Genomic DNA, 27,787 nt, shown 5'->3' on the forward strand with positions numbered 1-27,787 from the left:
ACTTATCATTGTTTAAGATAGACCTTATGTATTTTGCACTTCTAGGTATCAGCATTGATCCCTGTATTCTACAGTATTATAGTTCATTGGTATGTTTAATTCTAACCTACTCTACTGTACTAAGAAATTCTATGAGGAAATGACAAAGCACTTTTATAAGTCGCTCTGGATAAGAGCGTCTGCTAAATGCCATAAATATAAATACACACACACGTACATACACACACACGCACATACACATAGATAAACAAATACACACACACACACACACACACACACACACACACCTTGTACTGGCTGAGAGGGTACTTCTCCAGCAGGTACTCATCACAGCCGCACACCTTGAGGATGTACTGGCCCTGGTACTCCTGCACACACAGACGCAGCTGCTGGGCCGACAGGTGCATGCTACGCGTCTTCTTCCTGATGGCCTCCGCTATCAGCTGCTCAGGCAGGCAGTCATGAGCCATCTTCAGTGTGTACTTCTGCTTGGAGTTCGATGGAGACACCACCACCCAGATGGTGACGATCAAACGACCTGCCATGGGAGGGAGGGAGGGAGGGAGGGAGAGAGAGAGAGAGAGAGAGAGAGAGAGAGAGAGAGGTGTTTAACTGAATGAGGGAGAGTACCATGGTGTTTAACTGAATGATCGTTCCACCCACACCCTGGAAGCTCTCTAGAAGATGAAAGTGAAAATAAACTCCACTGTTTCTGAACAGAGAACAGAGGAGAGACTGTGGCCTGGTCTCCTGGGCTCACAGCCACCAGCGTGCTAGTCTGATTCGCTACCACGCCAACACATCAGCACTGAAATCTGGGGCCATTTATCTCAGTCCACTACTGCTCAGCCTCAAACAGTGCAGGGGGTGACACGCTGATGGAGTCTCTGTATGTGCACTGGGGAAAGAAATATATAGGCAGACAAATGCATCTTAGAGACAACTGTGAGTTCAAGTTCACACGGAACAGAGCAGACAGAGTCTGAGAGAATGTGAACTAGAAAGGGAAACATTAGACAGATAACCCTGAGAAGACAGAAACTCCAGTACCCAGACAGGTGTTTCTGTTGAGTCTGGTACGACACACGCGCACACACACACACACACACACACACACACACACACACACACACACACACACACACACACTGTAGTATGACTAAAATAAAACTCACTCCTCCAGAAAGCCTAAACAGAGTCCAGTATCTGCCCACCTTTGTCGAGCTTGCAGTAGATGTGCTGTGGTAGCTGGGGGTTGGACTCCACGCTGGGCGGGTACACGTATAGCGCCTGTGTGTGAGCCCCGCCCCCTTCACGCTCCTCCATTGCCTCCCTGCACACGCTCAGGATGCCCCTCCTGAAGTCCTGCACCTCTGGGTCCTTCACCAGCTCAAACTCACAGATAGGCATGCCTATCGCAAAGCCTGAAGAGAAAACATGCTATAGCATGTATACATGCCTACAATAGTCTGAAGACCAAACACTTCAGCACACCTCTATCACAAGATTCATATCAGATGGAAACACACACACACACACACACACTCAGAAACTCAACCTATGGCAAATAGTCTAAACAAAACTTCTGGTAGATATGCAGTTCCAGATAAAGAGAGGTGTGGATAAACATATAAAAGCCCTATTACAAACCTTATTAAAACTGTATTAAAAAACCTTTTAAAACCCTATTAAAACCCCAATAATACCTATTTAAAACCCTATTAAGACCCCTAAAACCTGATCAAAACCCCAATAAACCCTATTAAAAGCCCTATTAAAATACAATTTAAAACCATATTAAAACCCCATTAACACCTATTACAACCCTATTAAGACCCCTATTAAAAACTCCATTAAAAACCCTATTAAAAACTCCATTAAAACCTATTAAAAACCCCATTAAAACCCTATTAAGACTCCTATGACAAACCCTATTAAAACCCCATTAAAACCCTATTAAAAATCTTATTAAATACCCTATTAAAAGCCCTATTAAGACCCCTATTACAAGCCCTCTTAAAACCCCATTAAATCCCTATTAAAAGCCCTATTAAAACCCTATTAGGACTCCTATGACAAACCCTATTAAAACCCCATTAAAACCCTATTAAAAATCTTATTAAATACCCTATTAAAAGCCCTATTAAGACCCCTATTACAAGCCCTCTTAAAACCCCATTAAATCCCTATTAAGACTCCTATGACAAACCCTATTAAAACCCCATTAAAACCCTATTAAAAATCTTATTAAATACCCTATTAAAAGCCCTATTAAGACCCCTATTACAAGCCCTCTTAAAACCCCATTAAATCCCTATTAAAAGCCCTATTTGAAATCCTATTAAAACCATATTAAAACCCTAAAACTGCTTAATCATGCAAGCAGACACATTAATTATTAAAACTGAGCAAAGGTTCATGTGGCAAACATACATACAAACATAAACAAACACACACATACAAACATAAACAGACACACACACAAACACGCAAACACACACACACCAATTTCACGGTTGAGGATCTTTTCTTCTCGGTTGCCAAGTGGTTCGATGACCTTTAGGATGGGGTGAAACAATCGTAGGTCACACAGCCGCCGCGTCTCATCATAAAACTCCTCCCTCTCTGCCTCCTGGGTCACTCCCACAAAGATGTAGCATGACTCCTCCTAACAGCCAAGAAGAAACATTAGAGAATGTATTATGCTTCACATTAACACCTGCAAGAGCCTGATGAAAACCTGATAAAACAGGAGGTACAATCACACTGGAGCTAACTTCCATCAGACACCAACGGAGAAGCACGCGTGGACTGTAGAAGTGGCATTTACCTGAAGGATGCTGTAGTAGGGGTAATATAGAAGGGCATTTACCTGAAGGATGTTGTAATAGGGGTAATATAGAAGGGCATTTACCTGAAGGATGCTGTAATAGGTGTAATATAGAAGGGCATTTACCTGAAGGATGCTGTAGTAGGGGTAATATAGAAGGGCATTTACCTGAAGGATGCTGTAGTAGGGGTAATATAGAAGGGCATTTACCTGAAGGATGCTGTAATAGGGGTAATATAGACACTAGCGAGTACTAGAGAACATATTTACCTGAGGTAGGTGATATAAGCGGATCACTTAGGGCAGTATTGGAGTAGTAGTTAGTGAGGTATGTGCCAGATAACAGGTGATAGAGGGGATAGTTAGAGGGATATTTACCTGCAGCAGGTAATAGAAGGGGTAGTTACAGGGGTATTTACCTGCAGCAGGTGGTAGAGGGGGTAGTTACAGGGGTATTTACCTGCAGCAGGTGGTAGAGGGGGTACTTGCGCGCCTCGGTGAAGAGCTGCTGTTTGATGCTGATGAGGGGAGCCTCACGCAGACACTCCAGACTCACCAACATGCCGTTGGGCAGACAGCAGTCCACCAGGATACGGGGCGGCATCAGGTGCAGACCCCATAACTCCCCCGACGATGGTCTGGGCCCCATCCTCACAACCAACACACCCTCACATACATATACTCACTTAGTCTAGGGCAGGAGGGGGGGGGGGGGAGAGAGAGAGAGAGAGAGAGAGAGAGAGAGAGAGAGAGAGAGAGAGAGAGAGAGAGAGAGAGAGTGCTCTTTATATCATTGATCCTGGTGTACAGTAACTATGAACAGTAGGTTACTGATGCCTGTGGCTGATATGGTTTCGATTCACAGCTGGGTCTATGAAAACACTTTCATACAAGACCTGAAGGGTGGCATATTAAAACGCAAGATTTTTTGCCTCCATAATTATAACGCTGGTTGGCTCGTTTGCCTGGTCAGAATGGATAATGAATTAGCTACACACAGGTGGTGAAGTCTACAGTAATCGTAGGATCCGCGTTTCACGGGAATTGATTTCCTCGCCCTGAACTCCACCGTCCTCGCGTGTTTCGCGTTGCCTCGTGTAGTGCGTGTCAGACCACGTGACCCCCACGGAGCGGTCGCACGTGAGAGGAAGTGCCCCGTGCCTCCGACGCAATCCCACGCAGCCCGCAGGCACGCGGACCTGAACGTCCAGAGCGGGCTCGTGCCAGGGAGAAAGTAGGGCACGCGATCCGCCGCAGGCGCACAAACAGCGCGCGCTGTCAGTCGGCTGTCAGTCAAACCGGCGAGACCGGCGCGCGGGATCACACAGGCGGGGCGGAGGTGGACCTCAACCACGGCTAACGGTTCGGCGCGGTAATTCCTAGTGTTGCCGGCGCTGTTACGGGGTAAAATATCATTGTATTGGGGTAATAACGGACGGCAGGATCCCATTTGACCCGCCACATGAAGCACAAAGCAGAGGACACGGAGCAAAACAGAACCAGCGTTTTGTAGTAGTCTGTATATCAACAACTGATGAACATGAACCATACGGTTATAGCTGATTACAGCAGTTATTCCTGCCGTAAACAAACTAAAGCAATAGCCCTAATCCTGTGCGCCGCAGGTTTGGTGTCTGTCGCGTCTACCTGCGTTGGATGAGTCCCAGGAGAGGCTTTCCTAAGGTGTGACTCGCAGTGTCTGAGCTCCCGTCCACACGCCAAAAGCCCCATTCTCTCGCGGACTACATCACACCGTGACGGTTTTGCCGTCCCTCTTCCGGGAAACGCGCGGACAAAGCCTGGACACGCGCGCCTCAGCCTGTCCGGGAAGGCTCCGCAGCCCGCGCGGGCCCCCGTGCCCATGCACCAGCAGTCATGGCGTATTCTGCGTCGTCTTCCCCGGCCTGGAGAGAGCCCGGCGCGCCGGGGTAGCTGTGGTGAAGTGGCGGCGCCGCTAAGCGCAGCTCTGCTGCAGAACAATGCGGCCCTGCGGCAGTGAGCAGACGAGGTGCGCGCACAACTCACTTTAAAGGGGACGCGCACCCGCGCGAACAGAAGCGTTAAGAGACGCGGACTCTTCACTGTTCATCAGCCGCGGGGTCAACAAAACAGGGAACAGCACAACGTTTTAATGCCTATGCCCTGTGCACACATGCCTGCATGCATAATTTACTAATCAGCTCACAATCAATATCTATAGTAATATTAATCATTTACATAAATGTGTGTGTGTGTGTATAATCCTTTAGGAGTCAATATCTATTTTAAATGTATATTAATTTACTACAGTAAATCAAAGATAAATAAACAGTTTAAGAAGCACAAGCTTTAGGTAAATTAAAATTAAAAATCCTCCTTCAGTCAGCGTGGTCGTATCATGTTTACAGATGACTTTATATATGACGTTATGAGACTAAAAGCCTTGAGTATGGCTCTATTAACACTGAAAGAGCCACCACACAGAAGCCTCTACATTTCCTGTTGTGATACACAGACCAACTAAAGCAGACATTCATGAGCCAAACAGTGCAATAATTCCACTAGAATACATCAAATACCTCTGAACAGCAGTGCCAATACACTCCAGTGCTGTGACTATTCCAAAGGTCCCCATGTCTCCCTGAATCCTGTGTTACTCCAGGGGAAGAAGTTATTTTAGTTGATGAGGGGGTAACCCCACAACACTGCACTGCAGATGTATCACATTCCCCCACAACACAGAATACAAACGTGTGTGTGTACTGCAGAGCTTGACACCCTTCAAGGCTAACTAAGGCTGTACTTTTTAAGTAATCATTAGGTTCCTCCGTAACTCCCTCTACTTTCTACTTTAAGGACTTTCTCTTCTATAGTTTCCTATTTTTCTTCTGGTTGTTTTCTTGGTTTTATCTTGCATTCTTTGTACGTTCATGTATTTCTGGGGAAACATGCAAATTAGTACTATTTACTGCTAACACAAGAAAATCATAGTATTGCGAAACATTCCGACAACTAGCATTGCTCCAGGTGACGCACATGCTGTGAGCTCACCATTATTGTTATGAGTGCTGGCAAAACACATGTGTTTCAGTCTACAGTCCTGGACTGTTTTTATTGGATGACTGTAATCTTCACCTAACAGCTCAATTAATGAATATGCAACCTGTGTAAAGCTGTTCCAGTGTCTACAGGCTAAAGGATACATTTCCTCACTGTTAGACTGCTGCTAAACGAGTAGTGCAACATAAACAAAATGGCAACATAGCAAGATCAGAAATGTGATTTGGGCAAACAGCTAAATACCTAAAAATACATTAGACAACAGAATCAAAGCCAAAAAATACATTTATCATCTATATTTTTGTCATTTACTTTTTCTACAAAGTCCTTTTAAACAATCCACAATTAGTCTGTAATCCTTATTAGATACTCATTTGTATTAGAAACAATTAGCTTACCACACATCTGAATGTTTCAATATTGTTTATGTTATGTTATGTTTATATATTTTTGGTAATAATCCAGTAAGCAAATATGTCCTCAAGGACTTCCATAAACCTTGAACCCAGATAACCTAGTCAATCCCCAATACATTAAACTACTCGCTTACTGAGCGAAAAATATAACAAACAAATCAAGAGACTGAGTGATATAATGGTAGAGTCAGAGTTAGGCCACAGTGTGATGATGGCAGTTTCAGTTACCTGCTGGAGTGTTGCCTCCCTCCCTCTCTTTCTCTTCTTTAGCTGCTATCCTGGAAGACTGGCTTGGAGAAACACACTGGCATGGTAAGGAGACGTTTCCTCTACAAGTGAAACACTTCTCTAACTCTTCCTCTCTTTCCTGGCTGGGTGAAAACGGTGTCCTGGTGGGCTGGCGTCTCAAGTCGGGGACTTCGCTACACAAGCCCTTTTTCCTAGCTTAAATAATAACTAATAGTTCTGCTTTACCATAACCATGCCATCCTCTGTTTCTGGACACCGTGTCTGTTTACCCTCCTCTCTGTCTTCCTCTTGGACACTGAAACAATAGTCACTTTGGGTCATTTCCTCTCTTCCCCTTTCTTTTCCCGAGATCCCCCCCACACGGGTAAACACACACACACACGGGTAAACACGCACACACGGGTAAACACGCACACACGGGTAAACACGCACACACGGGTAAACATGAACATACACACACAAAAGCAAACATGCACATACACACACACTGGTGTAACACCCTTCTCTACACGGTTAACTAGATGATGTCATTGTGCGACTGACTGGTCCCAAACCTTTGCTGAACGCTGAATGGAAGTTCCTTGTGTGTGAAGTTTGTGTATGTGTGAAATAATTTCTCTTGTCGAGACTAGAGTGACAGTGCTTTGACTAAGCCATTGTTCTGCCTTTTCCTGTTTTTTCTATGTCCATATCTGTCCGTTTAAGAGGAGACACAGAGGAGGGATGAGAGGAGATTTCACGACAGATGAAAAACTAAAACACACTGGCAATGTGAAGGATCACGTCTAAGTCCTTTCCCGACAGCTCTGTCATCCTAATCCCTGCTCTAACTGACCAACGACTCCCTCACTAAACGTGATGTACGCTCTCGCTGACCCAGGACTACATCAAGCTGCCAAAGTGACTCACAGTTAAATAAACAAATCTTGAGGTGATTTCGCAATCTGTCTAACCCCCCACCCCCACCCCGCCAACATCCAACACACACACCCTCCCTTCCTACCAAAACCAGGAAATAACTCAAATTGGTTGATATTAAGAAAAGAAACAAGAAACCAACAACCTCAACAACTCTCAGAATGAACTCCCCCCGCACACAGTGCATGTGCATACAAACCCCTCTTCCTGCCTTATCTTGGGGCTTTGCCAGGGCTGTGGGGTAGAACAGGGTGGGTATGAAACTCCTGATCGCTATGTGTGAGTGAACAGAAACACTCACATGCTCGTGCATGCACTGTTTTAACTTTATTTACATATCAACACATTTAACACTTAAATACAATCACAGCAAATATACTCTGCACTGTAAATCCACTGTCTAAAAATATGTAATAAATGTTATAATATTGTTAATGGTGTTTAAATTAACCATTAAAAACATTAAAAAATTAACTGAGGAACAGTGAAGAACACTGAAGTAAACTGAAGCTGACACTAGTAATTGAAGCTGTTTGTGTAACAACACAACCTAAACCCATCGGGCCAGACAGATGGAGGGTGAAGACTTTCCAGGTTATGCAGCGTTTTCCCGTCCACCATACAGCTGAGTGATCTCTGCTCACACCATCACCTGTCTCCACGCTTACTGGATGACATAACAAGGTTATGGGTCTGTAGGTCTAACACCAGGGAGAAAGTGTGGTAGAGGGGTGGTGTTGTATGATAGAGGGGTGGTGTTGTAATGATAGAGGGGTGGTGTTGTATGATAGAGGGGTGGTGTTGTAATGATAGAGGGGTGGTGTTGTATGATAGAGGGGTGGTGCTGTAATGATAGAGGGGTGGTGTTGTATGATAGAAGGGTGGTGTTGTAATGATAGAGGGGTGGTGTTGTAATGATAGAGGGGTGGTGTTGTGTGGTAGAGGGGTGGTGTTGTAATGATAGAGGGGTGGTGTTGTATGGTAGAGGGGTGGTGTTGTGTGATAGAGGGGTGGTGTTGTATGGTAGAGGGGTGGTGTTGTATGATAGAGGGGTGGTGTTGTATGATAGAGGGGTGGTGTTGTATGATCTACATCTGCATGACCTGAAGAGTTTTAAAAGAAGGTTAAAAATAGATAAACTCAGCAAACTCAGTGTGTGTGTGTGTACACATACATCTCTAGTTCTGGTTAAAGCCATCAACAGCTCTCCACTATGAGCATGAGTAGACCAGCCTCTGTGTGTGTGTGTGTGTGTGTGTGTGACTTTTTCCCTCAGGTTGTTTTGGTTATTATAGTCACTCTTCCAACAGCATGAGAGAGAAATCACTCTGCTCTTCCTCCTGTCCCTCCTCTTCCTCTTTGCAGTACAGATGCTTTAGCACCTCGTCTCTGCAGGCCAAGATCTTCATATCTGTATCCAGGAAACCACCTTCTTCATCATCATCATCTTCATAATCACACATAGGAGCTGTCTCTTCTTCATCACCAAACTCAAACTCCCATCTCTCTACCTCCACTTGGTTACCCTCCCCTTCTCCACCTTCCTCTCCCTCTCTCTCTAGTCCATCCTCTTCTCTGTGTTCTGCTACTCCACCTTTTTGTTTCCCTTTATAACGTGCAGCCATCTCTTGGGTCGTGATCAGGGTTGTCTCCATGGTGCTCTGGGGCACGGTTTGGTCATGCAGCTCTGCTGTGTCTGAAAGATCATCAGGACACATGTATCTACAGCATATGAAGCTTATCACATCACATATATCTGTAATGCTTTTGCAGGAGCGAGGTGTGAGCCAGAATGCAAATGCAGGAGGCTTTTTAATGAGCAAGGAAAACAAAAGGGGAGGCTAACGTAAACGCTAAACATACGTGAGACACAGGGAAAGCGCTTAGGCAAACTAACACATGAAATACGCAGGCGGTAAAACAAACACGACGACAGAGATAGCGACAACAAACCTGAACATAACCAAAGAAGCCAAACAACTACAACAACCGACAAACTGGAATACAAAACACAGGGCTTAAATAATAGAGACAGATAATTACTAACCAGACACAGGTGAACATAATGAAACGCAAAAAACAACACAATTACTGGAAAAGAGGAACATGTGAAAGCAATGACTGGTGCAGAGAAAATGAAACTAAGGAATGGAACAACAAGTAAACACAACACAACACAGAAACCACGGAAACGGATGCCAGGAGGATAGCCAATCGTGACATTATCAGACGTTTCACATGTGTAATATCACACCCATCATGTTTCAAGCTTGTCATATCACATACGTCACATTTCATACGTGTCATATCACCTACGTTTCACGCATAACACACCGCCTTTTTCAGGCATGTCACATAACACACGTTTCATGTATGTCATATCACACGCATCACGTTTCGTGCATGTCATATCACACACATTGCACGTGACATACGTGTCACCCTGTAGTATTCTCTTCTCCAGCACGGACAGGAGCACAAACTCCTGTAACAGCTATATGACGACTCACTGGAGAGCACCTATCACTCCATTAAGCCTCTGGTCAGGCACAGAGAGTCAGAATGCAGTCAGGAGTTTCCCACCACACACTGAGAGCTTCTGCCGAAACTCACACCCGGCGTGAAGGAAACAGACTAAATTCATACACCACACATGCTACTGTCCCCGCAGGCAGCAGACGTGGGACGAGACTCTCTGAGTGTCAAAATGAAAACCTGCAGTTTGTCTAGCTGACAGTGTCTGACTGGTTCTAACAACTGAAGGCTTGTGTGTAGTAGGTTGAAGTCGCACCTGTTTTCTTGGTGGGTTTATCCTTTTTTGGCAAACAAAATGATGGTGTGGGAGGCTTCTTCTCTTCTTTCACCATTATAGGATCCGCCACAGCTAAGCAGAAGACAGACAAACCCGAGGGGGAAGCAGAGGGAGTCAGTGTAACTGCCAGTGGGGGTGTGCTGCACGCTCTCCTTTGCCTCCCTCCAGCCTGACATTCTAACCTTCCTGTCTCGCACGCTCTCGTTTCTTTTTCATCTCCAGGATCTTCTTCAGTCTCTTCTGCTTCTTTTGCTCACTCATCACTCCTTCTTTCTCTCCTTTCCTCTCATGTCCCTTCTTCATTCTGCTCTTCTCTCTCTCTCGCTCAGAGAGTGATGCTAAAGGTGAAAGGTCACCTCTGATTAGTTTATTTAACTCGTTCCCAGGTTTTCACAGGACAGGAACGCATGCAGAAGGTACTCGTGTTTCTCTTACAAATGCAAAATCAGTCCATAACCTCCTGCATAATTTATTATTTTCAAGTAAAAAATGTGTGAGAAGTAATGCATGTTTCAATGAGTAAGAGCTTCTTGTCTTTTGTGTGTGTTTGTGTATATAGTTCCACTGAGGTGCTTATGCAACAGAAATATATTTGACTGTTTCTCACATTTCCCACCACATCTCCCTTCTCTTCTCTTCAGCCATCTCCTCTGCTTTTCAGGGTGTACATCCTGCAATACACACATACACACACACACACACGGACACACACACACTCACGCACGCACGCGTACACACGCGCGCACAGGCACGCACACGCACACACACACATCCAAAACAACTTACAATTATGACTGAACACAACTTACAGTGTATCTGTATTTTATTCATTAGGGCTGCACATAAGAGTGTATCTGACCTCATCACTACAGTATTCTCTGCTGTTTCCAGTCTTTCCACCAAACAGACTCAAAAATTCTGCAGAAGCAAAACAAAAAACATCCTCAAACATTTGCACACACCCACATGCTCACTGACACACACACTGACATAGAGTCATCATTAAAATATAAGCCACCCACCTGGATGTGTGTGGTTCTAAATACCTACATTACTTGTGTATATATGAACGTGTATGTAATTAGCATTTGCTTGTGTATGTATGAATGTAGTTTATTATGGTTTGTGTAGACATGAAAGTGTTTAAATGTGATTTGTATGTATGTATACATGGGTGAGTGTGAGTGTGTGTGTATGTGTGTGTATATATGTCTGAGTGTGTGTGTGTATGTATATGTGTGTGTGAGTGAGTGTGTGTGTGTGAGTGTGTGTATGTGTGTGTGTATATATGTCTGAGTGTGTGTAAATGTGTGTGTGAGTGTGTGTGTGTGTATATGTCTGAGTGTGTGTGTGTGTGTCTAAGTGTGTGTGTGTGTGTGTAAGTGTGTGTGTGTGTATATATGTCTGAGTGTGTGTGTGTATATGTGCGTGAGTGAGTGAGTGTGTGTGAGTGTGTATATGTGTGTGTGAGTGAGTGTGTGTGTGAGTGTGTGTATGTGTGTGTGTATATATGTCTGAGTGTGTGTATATGTGTGTGTGAGTGTGTGTGTGTATATGTCTGAGTGTGTGTGTGTGTGTCTAAGTGTGTGTGTGTCTAAGTGTGTGTGTGTGTGCGTGAACCTGCAATGTCACTGTCCTCCTCTGAGCTCTCTCTTTCTGAAACATACCGAGTCCAGAATCCAAAGCTGACCAACCGCCTCTGATAGAGGGAAAGAAGGGGAGTGAAACACAGACTTAAAACTCAATGTCTTTGCCTCCCTCTAGTGGCTGGTCTGAGGAATACATCTCTAATTAGACCATTGCAGGGAACTGTGAAGAACTTGTATTTTGTAGGTTTGTTTGTAGGTGTGTCTGTAGTCATGTTTGTAGGAGTGTCTATAGTTGTTTGTAGTTTTGTCTGTAGGTGTGTTTGTAGTTGTTTGTAGGTGTCTAGTTGTGTCTGTAGGTGTGATTGTAGCTCTTTGTAGGTGTGTTTGTAGTTGTATCTGTAGGTGTGTTTGTAGGTGTGTCTGTAGTTGTGTGTAGGTGAGTCTGTAGTTGTGTTTATAGTTGTGTTTGTAGGTGTGTCTGTAGTTGTGTTTGCAGTGTGCACCTTCAGGGGCAGTTTTAGGGCTTGCTTGGAAATGCGGACAGCATCTTTCAGTTTCTTCTTCAGATGTTGCTGCCTCAACATCTAACACACACACACACACACACACACACACACACACAATAAAATCACTGCTACTCTATAACATCAAATAGACAAATGCCTAATTTAAAGTGTGTGTGTGTGTATACATTGAAAGCATCTTCCTCTGACAGATCTGCATAGTCCTTCACTCTGGTGCAGGGAACCCAGGCACGGCAAACAGGATCTCCCAAATATGTCACATGACACCTGTACTGCAAAACACACACACACAAGCAAATTTACATTCACAATTATTTATGTCATCAGTAGCAGAAGGTGTGTATGTGCGTGCGTGTGTGATTCCTACTGGAGTGAGGTCGGACTCCTTGCGGAATTCCAGGTAATGGTTTGAGTCTGGGTCTCTTTCTATGACTGCTGGCCACCTGCACACAGATCATCATCATCATCAGACTGGCCCAGTCTGCAACATCATCACCACTACCATCATCATCATCATCATCATCATCATCATCATCACCATCATCATCATTACCAGACTGGCCCAGTCTGCAACATCATCACCACTACCATCATCATCATCATCATCATCATCATCAGACTGGCCCAGTCTACATCATCACCACTACCATCACCATCACCATCATCTTCATAATCATCATCATCAGACTGGCCCAGTCTGCAACATCATCACCACTACCATCATCATCACCATCATTATCACCATCACCACCATCATCATCATCATCAGACTGGCCCAGTCTGCAACATCATCACCACTACCATCATCATCATCATCATCATCATCAGACTGGCCCAGTCTGCAACATCATCACCACTACCATCATCATCACCATCACCATCATCATCATCATCATCATCACCATCACCACCATCATCATCATCATCAGACTGGCCCAGTCTGCAACATCATCACCACTACCATCATCATCACCATCATCTTCATCATCATCACCATCATCATCATCACCAGACTGGCCCAGTCTGCAACATCATCACCATCATCATCATCGGATCGGCCCAGTTTTGTGCAATCTGAATTTCACACACCAGACTAAATCTGCAGTGTGTTTGTGTGTGTTTACCAGGGATATCCACTCTGCTGGACCCAGACCAGTGATCCAGGAACCAGGTGGCAAAAGAAGTGTTCCTCTTCACGAACATGCACGGTCTCCTCTGGGGATAAACAACTGCTGAAACGTGGGTCTGCATCACACACACACGTACACACACACACACACACACACACACACACACACACACACACACACACAGAGTTCGTTTTGAGTCTTGTAATCAATTTGAGGTGTTACAAGGAAGTGATGAGAGCAAAATGCACGCCACGTAAAGGAAATGTGTGCGTGTGGGGGGGGGGGGGGGGTAAACATGTAGATGAATGTTTACACACACACACACACACACACACACACAAAGTTACACATGTGTACCTGAGTTTTGGTCACAGATCCAGTCATCAGGCAAAACTGAAGGATCAACATCCTCACTGATTCTTCTCCATTTACCACATTCAGCCCTGCTACACTGTACCCACAGCACATCTACACACACACACACACACACACACACACACACACACACACACACACACACACACACACACACACACACACAGAGTGGTCTATTGATGAAAGAGTTGATTAGACAGCTGATTCTCCTTGTCAGAAGCTGATATATATGATATATGTCAGACTTCTGTTCTCTCATTAACTGCGTGTGTTGAACTACATTGTACATGCCAACAGTAGTTTGTTGTAAAGGAGCTTTAGTGTGAAATATTGATCTCTGAGTGTGTTGTGACCCCATACATTTACTATGCTCCTATTTTGAGGCCTACTAATCACGCCAGTGAAAAAGGTCATGTGATCAGGGGTATGTCAAAGGTCAGTGTGTTAGGTCCATAGTGACCACTGCTGAACCCCAGGCTACAGTCGGGCCAGAATATGTTCACACTCCTAAAAGCACACCTGTGCAAAGCAGCAGTCACACACGCTAATGTTGGCCACAAGGTAATACACAGAATATGTATCAGACACAGAGTTTCATCACTCTGAGGGGCCAAAACTGGTTTACGTCATCAAACTCCCTGCTTACGACAGTAAACACACTCACGTCATACTTACTGATGTTCACCAATTCTATTATTATAAGTCTATTACGTCCTATCACATCCATGCTACAGATCAGACATCTTATAATACAGACAGGCACTGACTATAAGTGGGATCGTAACATCCTGACTGACACTCACATTGATGGAGGTCAGTGCTCCTCTCCTCCACGTGCAACATTTCTTTCTGCCTCTCTATCTTTCTCCCTCTTTCCTGTTTGCCTTGGAGTGACGGAGCCGCGCTGCTCTCCTCCCCTCCCCCTCCCTTCCTCTCTGCTCTGTAATGTTCAGCACAGCAGTGAGTGAGAAACACTGCTGGGGATGGTGAAGGCACATGAATCGGAGCCAATCGCTCCCACCTTAACCTGTGTGCCTCTAACCAGAGGGCCTTAAACAAGCTGCCACAGGGATGAGATAGTGAGCAGCAACGGGGGACCTCAATGGGGCCGAGGAAGAGAGAGAAGTGGTGGGATAAAGGGGGAGGTGAGAGAAACATATACCTGCATGTCTCCAGCTCTAAACGCGCATGCATTAGTTCCACCTCAGTCAGCATGGCCTTAGCATCCTCTAAACACACACACACAGAGTTGAAGCATATGAATTAAAGTGTGAAAATGTGAGAGATCTAAAGGAAGCAGAAAGCAAGTTGGTAAGAGAGATGGAAACAGACGTGTGAGAATGTTGTTAACTCACTCATTAGATTCAGTGTGGAAGACTCCAACACACTCTCAAATATCTTGTCATATTGTGTGTCTGTCAACAGCTGGGCCTGTACACAAAACAGCCAAAACACACACAGACACAGAATCACTTACTACAACAGAAACAGAAAAATCTGTTGCACTGAAATATTACATGTTTTCAGTAATAAGAGATCTGGTTGAACTGACTGATCACTGTTAGCCCCTTACTTTACCACACGTAGTACATGCATACAAAATACATGTACATATGGCTGGACCTGACATGGCTGTCCGTGGGTGTCCATCAAAGATAAAGATTTTGAAATTTAGTTTTAAAATATAATATAAACAGAAACATTAGTGTTTGTATTATAATGAATCATGTTATGTTATAATGTGTCATGTTGTATTATAATAAATGATGTTGTTATAATGTGTCATGTCGTGTTATAATGTGTCATGTTGTGTTATAATGAATCATGTTGTGTTATAATGTGTCATGTGTTATAATGTGTTATGTTGTGTGTCATGTTGTGTTATGATGTGTCATGTTGTGTTATAATGAGTCACATTGTGTTATAGTGAATCATGTTGTTATGTGTTATGTTGCATTATAATGAATTATGTTGTTATAATGACTCATGTTGTGTTATGTGTCATGTTGTGTTATGTGTCATGTTGTATTATAATGTCATGTTGTGTTATGTATCGTGTTGTGTGTCATGTTGTATTATGTCATGTTGTGTTATAATGTGTCATGTGTTATAATGTGTCATGTTGTGTTGTGTGTCATGTTATGTGTCATGTTGTGTTATAATGTGTCATGTTGTATTATAATGTGTCATGTTGTATTATAATGTGTCATGTGTTATGTGTCATGTTGTGCTGTGTGTCATGTTGTGTCATGTTGTGTTATAATGTGTCATGTTGTATTATAATGTGTCATGTTGTGTTATAATGTGTCATGTTGTATTATAATGTGTCATGTTGTGTTATGTGTCGTGTTATGTGTCATGTTGTGTGTCATGTTATGTGTCATGTTGTGTTATAATGTGTCATGTTGTTATAATGTGTCATGTGGTATTATAATGTGTCATGTTGTGTTACGTGTTCTGTTGCTGTACCTTGGCTCCTCCCTCTCTGTTTTCTCTGCCTTTCTTCATAACCTGACCATTCTCTCTCTTTTTGGTCCTTTTTTCATTCTTCTGCACATCCTCCATTTTACCACTTTTGTCATTCCTGGTCTTCTTTGATTTTGCTCTCTCTTTTCCTACTGCCACCCTGTTGTGTGAGTCTGTCCCTTGCCCTTTAACTCTGTTCTTTGGCTTTTGCTTCTTCACTTCCGCCCCTGTCTCCCGTCCTGCGTCCGTTCTTTTGGGCAGCACTTCTTCCTCTCTCCTCTTCAGAGTTACGGTTTGGCTCATCCCTTCTTTCTCACTCTGTACCACGGCTCCCACATTTCCCAACACCATCCCCCCTGTATTTCTCTCTCCTGGTGTTGGGGCATTACTCAGCCTGGCCCGCGCCTGGGCCCTCCTTTTACCTGGCCCTGCTGCAGTTTTCCTGGCACTCACTTCTTTCCTCACCTCCATCTTGTCCTCACCTGTCTTACCTGCTCGTGCTATGGGGGGAGCAAACCTTGGCTTTTCCCTGGTAACTGAAACATAAGGCGTGCACACACACACACACACACACACACACACACACACACACACACACACACACACACACACACACACACACACACACACACACACACCCAATAACCTGACAGGCCAGTAAATGTAGTGAATTTACTGTGAATGCTTTAAAATATCTCAATTCTAATGTATTATAAAACCCATGTGCGATATATGTGTAATTCTAGTTATATATTCCTAAAGACTGAGAAGTAACCGTAGCTACACTCGCTAGCCAAGTAAACACGAACAGCGAAGACTCGTAGCGGGTCATTAGTTAAATTAGCTACGCTAGCTAGCGAAGCTTTCTAGAACATTCGCTACAGTTGCTAACTGGCTAATAGACGTTTGAAAGAAGGCCAAACTTTTCCTCACCGTCCTTTGCGTCCATTCTTCCAACTGTAAGTAATGTTTGAATGCGTAACGGAAGATAACTGTTTATTATAAACGCAAATGAAATACAAGGATTTTAGTTTCTCAGCTAAGATTTAGTTTCAACTGCACACCTTCAACTCCACACAAGCGGCCAGCGAGCTTTCTTCGCGCGTGGAGGTGAAGGTGTGCCGTTGAAACTAAACTGATGGGTTTGTTTGACCAGGCTGAGCAGTTGTTTTTGTTTTATTCTATAAACTACTGGCAACATTTCTTCCAAATTCCAGATAAAATATTGTATTTTGGAGCATGTTTTTAAATGAAAATGACTAACGATCAAAAAGAAAAGTTACAGAAATTTCAGACCACAAATAATGCAAAGAAAACAAGCTCATATTCATTTATAAACAAGACAGTACTAATATTTAAACTTAGGATGAGTCAAGAAATCACTATTTGGTGGAATAACCCTGCTTTTCATGCTTTTCAAATCACAGCTTTCATGCGTCTTGGCATGCTTTCCACCAGTCTCTCACATTGCTGCCGGGTAACTTTACGCCACTCCTGGCACAGAAATTCCAGGAGCTCGGCTTTGTTTGATGACTTGTGACCATCCATCTTCCTCTTGATCACATTCCAGAGGTTTTCAATGGGGTTCAGGTCTGGAGATTGGGCTGGCCATGATAGGGTCTTGATCTGGTGGTCCCTCATCCACACTTTGATTGACCTGGCTGTGTGACATGGAGCATTGTCCTGTTGAATAAACCAGTCATCAGAGTTGGGGAACATTGTCAGAGCAGAAGGAAGCAAGTTTTCTTCCAGCACAGTTTTGTAAGTGGCTTGATTCATGTGTCCTTCACAAAGACAAATCTGCCCGATTACAGCCTTGCTGAAACACCCTCAGATCATCACCAATCCTGCACCAAATTTCACAGTGGGTGCGAGACACTCTGGCTTGTAGGCCTCTCCAGGTCTCCGTCTAACTATTACATGACCAGGTGTTGGACAAAGCTGAAAATTGCACTCATCAGAGAAGATGACCTTACTACAGTCCTCTACGGTCCAGTCCTTATGGTCTTTTGCAAACTTCAGTCTGGCTCTTCTTTGCTTCTCATTGATGAAGGGCTTTTTTCTAGCTTTGCACGACTTCAGCCCTGCCTCCAGAAGCCTGTTTCTAACCGTCCTCGCTGTGCAATTCACCCCAGCTGCCGCATGCCATTATTTTTGTAGGTCACTTGACATCATCTTAGATTATTAAATGACATTCGAATGAGGTGGCGATCATCACGGTCAGTAGAGAGTCGTTTTCAACCTCTGCCAGTCTGTAGCTGTTGATGTCCCGTGTGTTTGCTGCTTGACCTTGTTCTTATGAACCACAGTTTTTGAAATTTTCAAGATTTTTCAAGGATGCAACCTGATACTCACTGTATCCCCCTGCCAGTAAAGCTACAATTCAACCCTTCTTTTCCTCATTAAGAACCTTTCTTTTCAACTCTCTTGGCATGGTCTGTAGCTGTATTTTGACTACACTTACTTTATGGGCCAACCAGCTGGTTCTATAACAAGAGAACACTGATGGCAGCAGCAGGATTTTGTTAAGATGATCACCTATTCAGCATCTCATTAAGTAGAATGAGGTTTGTCTGTGAAGGAATTCAACAAACACTTCAATGGAATGGCTGCTGTACATGTGGAGATGCTGATTTAAGAAAAATTTGGAGAGGTTTCTTATTTTTTCCCTGAGTGCTCTCTCTCTCGTTCTCTATCTATCTATCTATCTATCTATCTATCTATCTATCTATCTATCTATCTATCTATCTATCTATCTATCTATCTATCTCTCTCTCTCTCTCTCTCTCTCTCTCTCTCTCTCTATCTATCTATCTATCTATCTATCTATCTATCTATATATATATATATATATATATATATATATATATAATGAGAAAAAACGATAAGTATTATATACTTGTGCATTGGTGTGGGAATATGCTTTTTAGTTTGAACCTTTTAGCTACAGACTGGTTTGAACTTGTTTTGTATTACACTTTGCAAAAGGAATAATTCAGGTTCTAACTACATTTCCCAGGAGTCTTTGCATGCGACACGAAATCGGCAGTACTGACTATGGTGGGCGTGATTGTGTGCTTGAAAAAAACTTGCTGTCGACAGAAATACAGTATTAGTCATATCACTTTCATGACGCAGCTGTAATTATTTGTAATAGACGTGTTGATGTTTCTCATCGACATTATCTTGTTGTGAGTTATGACAGGTAACCGAGAGAGCTGATCAGAGAGGTTGTTTACACGGGATATTGGTGCCCATGTCATATTCCTGAACTTTTGGGGACTAACGGTGACATTAAAACGTCAACAGCTTAATCGCGAGCATTATCGTAAGTCTTAATCACACGGAAACCGTATTTATTTGATGCTGTTTCAGTCAAATGGTATTTGTCGATCTTGTAAATGAAATACGAGAAGGTCGGCTACAGTTCAGGCAGAAAATTGGCCACCTATAGCTGTAGAGGGCGTGTACTGTTAGCACATGCCTTCGTTTTGAGCCATATCATTGGCCATTACAAGAAAGAACGCTTGCATTCACATTTCCTATTGGTCAAAATGGTTGTCTGTTAGTGTTTCCGAATGGCTATGGTGGAATATAAGCGTGAGGGTATGCTCTATCTGCGTGAGATACAGAAGCTTCAACCTTTTCTCGTTGCTTTTAGACTAATATAGAAAAGCCCTTTTTAAACACTCACGCACAAGTCATTCTTAGTGAAGCGTGATATTAGAATTTCGTGTTTAAAATCGACTTTTTTTGCAAAGGCATCACCGATCTAGACCTTTATAAAAATTACTTAGTGCATTTTTCTTTGGGGTTAAGGGGTCACGGGAAACAAGTCCGATACGGTAAATAATCTTTCACTAAGTCAGATTTGTGGGTGTTTTTCCTCTTTTGCAGGGAAGGCAGTTACTCGTGGGAGGGAAGCCTTAACTCACAGCTCAGCAAAGGCAAGAAGGCGGAGAAACTCGACAAGAGCGCGCGCCAGAGCGCGTGTGTGTGAGTGTGTACGGGAGGTAGCGCGAGCCACAGCAGGAGGGAGGGGTCTGTCTATCCTGTTCGTGCGCCTACGTTTCGTGTCCTGTACTTTACAGTATAATAAATCAGCTGTTTTGTTAAAGGGCGGGTTTGTTTAAAAAAAAAAAGTTTTTTATCCAGCCGAGGCGGTTGGGAAGTGTGAAACATGTCCTGTGTCATGAAACTTCAGTGCAGTCTGACTGGTTAGGTAATGATGAGTGTAGCTAAAGCACAGTAAAGTGGACAGCTGTATTAACTAGTGAGCATACTAGCTTGTTTAATCAACTCTTCAGCACTGCACATAATATTGTGAGTAAGTTAATGAAAACAATTTTTATTACATTTGAAATAATGAGGTTTTTGTTTTGCTAATGTTCCTTTTCTCTCTGTTAGAGTGCATGCAGACTGCAGGGCCCTATGGAAGATGATTGAGATGTCTGTAGAAGCAGAGACTGTTCTAACAGGAGATGGAGTGGGAGCCATTCTAAACCAGAGTTCAGTGGAGCGCATCGATTTGCCCAGCCCCCCCTCCACAGTGGCGGTCAGCAGGGGGGGCCCTTTCATGGTAGACGAGGTGCTGGCGGAGCTCCCCGCGGAGGCAGCTGGGCAAATGGGGAGAGACGGAGCAGGGGTGGATAGTGTGGGGGTGCGTGGGAAGGTCCTGCGTCTGAAGAATGGCGTGCAGGCCCCGACCACACCAGCGCAGCAGCCTGTGAGAGCGAGTAAACGGCGCTACAGCACCAACGCTGCAGCGGTGGGCTTCAAACACTGCGGCCAAGGCAAGCGTCGGCGCCGTGCCGCCTCGGAGTCCGAGCCCGTCCTGCCCACGGACTTCCTGCTGGGCGGGAACATCTTCGACCCGCTCAACCTCAACAGTCTAATGGATGAGGAGGTGAACCGGGCGCTGAACGCGGAGACGCCCAAGTCCTCGCCGCTGCCTGCCAAGAGCAGAGAGCCCGTGGAGATCCTCGTCCCTAGAGACATCACGGACCCTCTGAACCTGAGTGGGAGGGGTGGCCACGCCCACAAGGGCGTGCTGGCCACACCCATGAAGAGCGGCAACAGGCGACGTCATAGAAACCGGCACCATGGGGGGCCCAACGCTGGGGTCTCCGCCCAGCATGACCCTGCTGACCCTGACAGGTCAAAGGGCGTAAGGGAAGAAGACATGAAGCTACTGTTTCCTGTGTTGCATGCAGTAGAGGAGAATGTGTGTGCAGTACCAGAGGTGTCCAGCGATGGCGCCGTGCTGCTGGGTCTGGACACAGTGGAGGAGTCGCCACGCCCCTATGAGCTCAACACATCCATCAACTGCAGGGATGAGGTGGTCCCGCCCATCCTACCACCGCCACGATCAAACCCCTCAGCTAACTCCACCCAGAGTCACACACACACAGGAAGTAGCCACTCCGCAAACTCTTCACAGTCATCCAAACACCGAAAGCGGCGACGTACCGTTAGCCGTTCTGATCGCCTGTCAATCACGCCAACTCCCAGCAACAAGCAGACCAGCTTAGACCGGAGGCGGAGTCAGACATTCCACACACCAGTTGTGGGTGGAGCCACAGGAAGTTATTGGACAGAAACTCATCAGACTCACCAACATTATCACAAACCGCATCGCAAGTTCCAGTATGGAACCTACAGCTATTACTATGGTTACCAGACACCAGGACTCGACAGAGACCCGCGTCTGGCGTTTTTTAAGTCTGAATGGTTCAGAGGAAAAAAAGTTCTAGACATTGGTTGCAACACAGGTCACATGACCCTTGCCATTGCCAAGAACTGGAGCCCCGCCCACATTCTGGGCCTGGACATTGACGGCAGGCTGGTGCACGCAGCACGACAGAATCTACGCCACTTCCTGTCTGAGCTGAAGAGACAGGAAGTGCACCGAGACCTGCAGAGACGGAACGCTGAAGACGAGGAGGCGCACGGACGGAAAGATGTGGAAGAGAAAATGGAGACACACGGAGAGACACGAGACAAAGAGGAGAACATGGAGACACACGCAAATATGGGCACGAATCCAGAGGTGGCCGCTGTGGAGAGAGCAGAGCTGCAGGTGGAGCTGCTCCAACCCTTCCCCATCTCCTTCAGACTGTACAGGGGACCCATCTCTGCTCCCCCACTACTGCCCCCTACTGCGGGGGTCTTCCCCAACAATGTGGCTTTCATGAAGGTAGGAGCAGAGTGGTGGTGTGCTGGAACATGAATGCCCCTTTGTGGCCATGAGTGGAGTTTGTGTTTGCCTTTAGATTTCTGCTATATGCTGCAGTACTCCTGTGTGTGTGTAGAAGTAGGCTAAGTGAAAGTTTGGGTCTGAGAGAGAGACACAAAGTAGAAACAGGAAAAGGGGAGAGGTTTTAACAACATACTTCTTGCTTAGTAAACCTGTTGATATTTGTAATGCTGTGTAATCTTTCTGTATTTCTTCAACTTGAAGCAAGTATACACTCACACAAAATGGTTACCATAGAAAGACACACACACACACACACACTCTACACATGTATTTGCAAATAAACCTACACGCACGTCCATGAGTGCCTGTGCTTCATCCTGCATGTTCACACTGTCGTCTACAGGCATTAAGTGCTACATTATCAAGGCCTGGGGGTCTGATTTGCACACAGGGCATGGGGGTCTGAATCTGAGCTCCAGTAAAAATTGCTGCACATTAGGGGTGAGATGTCTTTGTTTTGTTTTTTTTGTTTTTTGTTAAAACAGGGTTAACTTGGAGAAGCAAGTTTTTGATGATCAGCATAAAAAATAAATAACAAAATGGCTAAGCTTTTGATAAATGCTGTCAAGAAAACCAATGAAACTGGACTGGACCAGACTGGACCCATTTACAGTGCTTTCACACAGAGCAGTATTTTGGAGATCCAGGTTCCAGGAGTTTCCACAGTTATCTGTTAAATACCTTACATGGCGCACCGTGATGTATGTGTATATTCAGTGTGTGAAACAGCACCCCCTATCTGTGTGTGCAGGGGAACTACGTGCCAGAGAGCAACGCATATGTGATGTCACAGCGTGCAGAGTATGACGTCATCTTGTGTCTGAGCGTGACGAAGTGGGTGCATCTGAACTGGGGTGACGCAGGGCTGCAGCGACTCTTTAGACGAGCCTACAGACACCTGACTGCTGGAGGGGTGATGATACTACAGGCTCAGCCCTGGAGCTCCTACAGCCGCAGGAAGAGACTCACGGTGAGGGAGAGGGAGGGGGTGAGGGAGAGGGAGTGAGGGAGAGGGAGGGGGTGAGGGAGAGGGAGGGAGGGAGGGAGGGAGGGAGAGGGAGGGAGGGAGAGAGAGAGCGACCGCTAAGATGTAGTTTAAACTATGCATCTTCAACTCCACACAAGTGGCTAGCGAGCTTTCTTCATGCACATGTTCATGTTACCACCAACATGTTTTCTCAAACCTAAAACGATGAAGGGTACCAAACATGGACAAACCTATTGGAATATAGACAGATGCATCTTTTGGGCAGCACATCATCTCCTCTACAGAGTTACGGTTTGGCTCATCCCTTCTTTCTTACTCTACCACGGCTCCCACATTTCCCAACACCATCCCCCCTGTATTTCTCTCTCCTGGTGTTGGGGCATTACTCAGCCTGGCCCGCGCCTGGGCCCTCCTTTTACCTGGCCCTGCTGCAGTTTTCCTGGCACTCACTTCTTTCCTCACCTCCATCTTGTCCTCACCTGTCTTACCTGCTCGTGCTATGGGGGGAGCAAACCTTGGCTTTTCCCTGGTAACTGAAACATAAGGCGTGCACACACACACACACACACACACACACACACACACACACACACACACACACACACCCAATAACCTGACAGGCCAGTAAATGTAGTGAATTTACTGTGAATGCTTTAAAATATCTCAATTCTAATGTATTATAAAACCCATGTGCGATATATGTGTAATTCTAGTTATATATTCCTAGACTGAGAAGTAACCGTAGCTACACTCGCTAGCCAAGTAAACACGAACAGTGAAGACTCGTAGCGGGTCATTAGTTAAATTAGCTACGCTAGCTAGCGAAGCTTTCTAGAACATTCGCTACAGTTGCTAACTGGCTAATAGACGTTTGAAAGAAGGCCAAACTTTTCCTCACCGTCCTTTGCGTCCATTCTTCCAACTGTAAGTAATGTTTGAATGCGTAACGGAAGATAACTGTTTATTATAAACGCAAATGAAATACAAGGATTTTAGTTTCTCAGCTAAGATTTAGTTTCAACTGCACACCTTCAACTCCACACAAGCGGCCAGCGAGCTTTCTTCCCGCGCTTGTTCAGGTTGCCGCCAACATGTTTCCTCAAAGCTGAAACAGTGAAGGGCACCAAACACAAACATATATTTTAATATAGACAGATACATATATATCTGAGGAAGTAAGCTAGTGTTACTGCCAAAGATGTAGCCATGTACAGGTATCTAGCTGCTGTTCGTCTGGACACTTTATGTGCACTGTAATTTTACTCATCTAACACGCTAACTCCTAGCTATTTCATATCGCGCTTTCTCTCTTTTATTTGTATATATGATATGAAATATATATTGGCTCGGGAATATGCTTTCTTATATTCCATATAGCTACAGACTGGTTTGAACTTGTTTTGTATTACACTTTGCAAAGGAATAATTCAGGTTCTAACTACATTTCCCAGGAGTCTTTGCATGCGACACGAAATCGGCAGTACTGACTATGGTGGGCGTGATTGTGTGCTTGATAAACTTGCTGTGGACAGAAATACAGTATTAGTCATATCACTTTCATATGATATGAAACATCACTTTTAGGTTTATCAAACTTTTAGGTTTATCAAACTATAGTTTCACATTATTGACAATTTAAAACACAAGCAGATGATGGTTAATATTTATTTTTTTAAAATGAAAAAATGCCTGCACATACTTTGAACAGGAGAAAAGAGGAGAAAGAGGAACCTGTTAAACAGTCTAATCATACACCGTTACTAACGGTTGCCATAACAACCCTAGAAGTACACCAAACAGGAAGTGTGATCTCTGGCATAGACCCTCAGGTTCTTATTGCGTTAACCTGCTGTGTGTTTGTGTTTGAACACACACTGTCTGGAACCTCCATTCACCTGCTGTGTGTTCTTCAGGAAACAACCTACAGAAACTACAACAGCATCCGACTGAAACCGGAGCAGTTCAGCTCCTACCTCACCAATGAGGTGGGCTTCACCAGCTACCAGCTCATCAGCACTGAAGGTAGAGTATCACGCCTCTCTTACGCACGCACGCACACACACACAGAATACACTCTCGGTCTCATTGTGTTTGTGGGGGTTTTCCACTTTTTAGGCCTCCAGAAGCCAATTTATATTTTCCACAAAGGCCCCGCCTCCAGCAGGAAGTGAGTCACCAATAGAGGAAGTGATGCAGAGGAAGAGGAAGTGAGACGTGGTGGGCTCTTCAGCGTGTTGTCCTGATGAAGCCCCACCCACATTCATCTTACACACACACACACACACACACACACACGTAAATTAAGGTGTGTGGGTGTGTGTTAATCTGTTGATTAATCTTTTGCTAAAGATACTAAACCCTTCTGTCTTTGTTGATATTGGTTCAGGTATCTTTTATACTGATCATTGTGATCATTATATGTGACTCAGATTGTTGGAGTAAAACATTTTCTGTTTGTTCATGTAAACAGTTTCATAGTTTTGGTGTATTCGGTATGTCTGTGTGAGACAGACGTAAATAGACTAAACACCACACACGTAAAGAGAATGTATGTGATTTTAATCTTTTCAATGTGAAGATAAAATAATGCTGAGATTAAAGCTTTTCTGTTTTCTACTGTTTTTGTCTTACAATCTCCTCAACACACCCACTCCCATTAAACCCACTCTAACCACAGACCCTCTCCCATTAAACCCAGACTAACCACAGACCCTCTCCCATTAAACCCACTCTAAATACAGACCCACTCCCATTAAACCCACTCTAACCACAGACCCTCTCCCATTAAACCCACTTTAACCAGACCCTCTCCCATTAAACCCACTCTAAATACAGACCCACTCCCATTAAACCCACTCTAACCACAGACCCTCTCCCATTAAACCCACTCTAACCACAGACCCTCTCCCATTAATCCCAGACTAAACACAGACCCTCTCCCATTAAACCCACTCTAAATACAGACCCGCTCCCATTAAACCCACTCTAACCACAGACCCTCTCCCATTAATCCCAGACTAACCACAGATCCTCTCCCATTAAACCCAGACTAATCCGTCTACGCTCCCCCTAAACAGGTTTATTTGTGGATTTCTACTTGATGTCAGTAAAGTCGAGCTCTTTAGTGGCAAAAGGTTTAAATGAAGTGTCTCAAGTAAAGACACCTCAAATTTATAAAAAAATCCATGAATTTTCTCATTCCCATTTATTACCTGGTCACAGTAAAAACTTGGAAATTTTGACTTTTATCTTTTATTGCAAATGTATAACAAAGCAAAATTCCCTGTTCTCCTTCAGCCTTTCCCTCTGGCCTACTGCTGCCTCGCTTGGCCTAGGTGTCCCTCCTCAGGGCACTGGGCCTCGTTTCTTAGAATGAGTGACAGAGATGCTGAGAAGCGCACACACTTTATTCAGAGATACATGAGTATATATAGAGAAGAAAATCATGGAATAAGTGGAAACATGTAAATGATATAGCAGGTGCAACATGTGTAGACATGATATGATAGGCAGATCTAAAATGAGACGTCTCTATTTTACAAACAAGACATCAAAACATGAGGGCAAAAAAAAAAGTTACACTGCTGATTAAAGGAAAGGTTATTTAAAGAAAAGGGAGTCCCACTGTAGGGAACTCTAACGTATACTAGCCAGTTATTTATTCATTTATATAAAAATTTGTTCAATACAAATGCAAGGGAACATGTCTTCCTGCTAGGCAGCTGCTGTAAATGTGGCTGCCCAATTACTCCCTCTAGTGGTGAGAGTTTGAACTGATGGATAAAGATTTTACCTCCATCTCAAGCACATTCCAGGTTTAGTGTGAGAGCATTTCCCATACAGATTACATACATACATTAAAAAAATTAAAACTCAGGAAAAGATAAACACTCAGTTTTGTTAATACACATCTACACTCTGATTCACGTCCAGATGCTTTAAAGTACGAGTTTAATATTATATATAGGTTTACATTAAGCTCATCTGGTGGATACTTATAAAGGTACTGGTGTATACATGCTTACAGACTCATGTAAGTTTATGTTAATTAGCTCAGCTGGTGTCTGCATGCGTACAGGCTTAAATCCATATGTAGATTTATGTTAATTAGCTACGCATGTTTATATAGTTAAACTCATCAGTAGGTTTAATTAGCTCGTCTGGTGCTTATAGACACAGAAGTAAAGGACGT

At 44.2% G+C, this 27,787-nt stretch overlaps 2 protein-coding genes across 10 annotated transcripts in view; one reads left to right on the plus strand and one right to left on the minus strand.

Annotated features, from left to right (window-relative positions):
- Positions 1 to 6,837, minus strand: part of zgc:158659 (uncharacterized protein LOC791141 homolog) — a 29,411-nt gene extending 22,574 nt beyond the window's left edge. Inside the window, exons 1-6 of one of the 3 annotated variants that reach the window (XM_035521629.1) lie at positions 6,514 to 6,837; positions 5,389 to 5,457; positions 3,291 to 3,521; positions 2,506 to 2,668; positions 1,215 to 1,424; positions 288 to 538 (exon numbers count right to left, since the gene is read on the minus strand). In XM_035521629.1, coding sequence (XP_035377522.1) covers positions 288 to 538; positions 1,215 to 1,424; positions 2,506 to 2,668; positions 3,291 to 3,479 — 813 coding nt within the window. In that variant the 5' untranslated portion in view covers positions 3,480 to 3,521; positions 5,389 to 5,457; positions 6,514 to 6,837. Of the gene's footprint in view, positions 1 to 287; positions 539 to 1,214; positions 1,425 to 2,505; positions 2,669 to 3,290; positions 3,522 to 4,477; positions 5,080 to 5,388; positions 5,458 to 6,513 lie in introns of those variants that run through there. The other 2 variants (XM_035521630.1, XM_035521631.1) reach the window with 2 other exon arrangements.
- A 12,729-nt stretch (positions 6,838 to 19,566) lies between these two features.
- Positions 19,567 to 26,112, plus strand: si:ch1073-157b13.1 (7SK snRNA methylphosphate capping enzyme). 7 transcript variants are annotated; one of them, XM_035521626.1, is made up of 6 exons: positions 19,567 to 19,676; positions 20,246 to 20,671; positions 20,756 to 22,544; positions 23,359 to 23,577; positions 25,509 to 25,617; positions 25,711 to 26,112. In XM_035521626.1, the coding sequence occupies exons 3-6, from the start codon at positions 20,787 to 20,789 to the stop codon at positions 25,764 to 25,766; spliced, it is 2,142 nt and encodes a 713-aa protein (XP_035377519.1). In that variant the 5' UTR covers positions 19,567 to 19,676; positions 20,246 to 20,671; positions 20,756 to 20,786; the 3' UTR covers positions 25,767 to 26,112. The 7 variants fall into 7 exon arrangements, with proteins under 7 accessions (XP_035377519.1, XP_035377520.1, XP_026852885.2 ...); XM_035521627.1 differs by lacking the exon at positions 19,567 to 19,676 and adding an exon at positions 19,936 to 19,954; XM_026997084.2 differs by lacking the exon at positions 19,567 to 19,676 and having other exon boundaries at positions 19,965 to 20,675.
- The last annotated feature ends 1,675 nt before the right edge of the window (positions 26,113 to 27,787 follow it).

The sequence above is a fragment of the Electrophorus electricus genome, chromosome 22 (assembly GCF_013358815.1).
Source record: "Electrophorus electricus isolate fEleEle1 chromosome 22, fEleEle1.pri, whole genome shotgun sequence".
Lineage (NCBI taxonomy): Eukaryota > Metazoa > Chordata > Actinopteri > Gymnotiformes > Gymnotidae > Electrophorus > Electrophorus electricus.

What these genes read in the sequence shown, in the direction of transcription:
- si:ch1073-157b13.1 (XM_035521626.1), top strand. Translation starts at nt 20,787, where the DNA reads ATGATTGAGATGTCTGTAGAAGCAGAGACTGTTCTAACAGGAGATGGA. An exon ending in ACAATGTGGCTTTCATGAAG is followed by an intron (nt 22,545 to 23,358) that starts GTAGGAGCAGAG and finishes CTGTGTGTGCAG; the next exon opens with GGGAACTACGTGCCAGAGAG. An exon ending in CCAGCTCATCAGCACTGAAG is followed by an intron (nt 25,618 to 25,710) that starts GTAGAGTATCAC and finishes TCCACTTTTTAG; the next exon opens with GCCTCCAGAAGCCAATTTAT.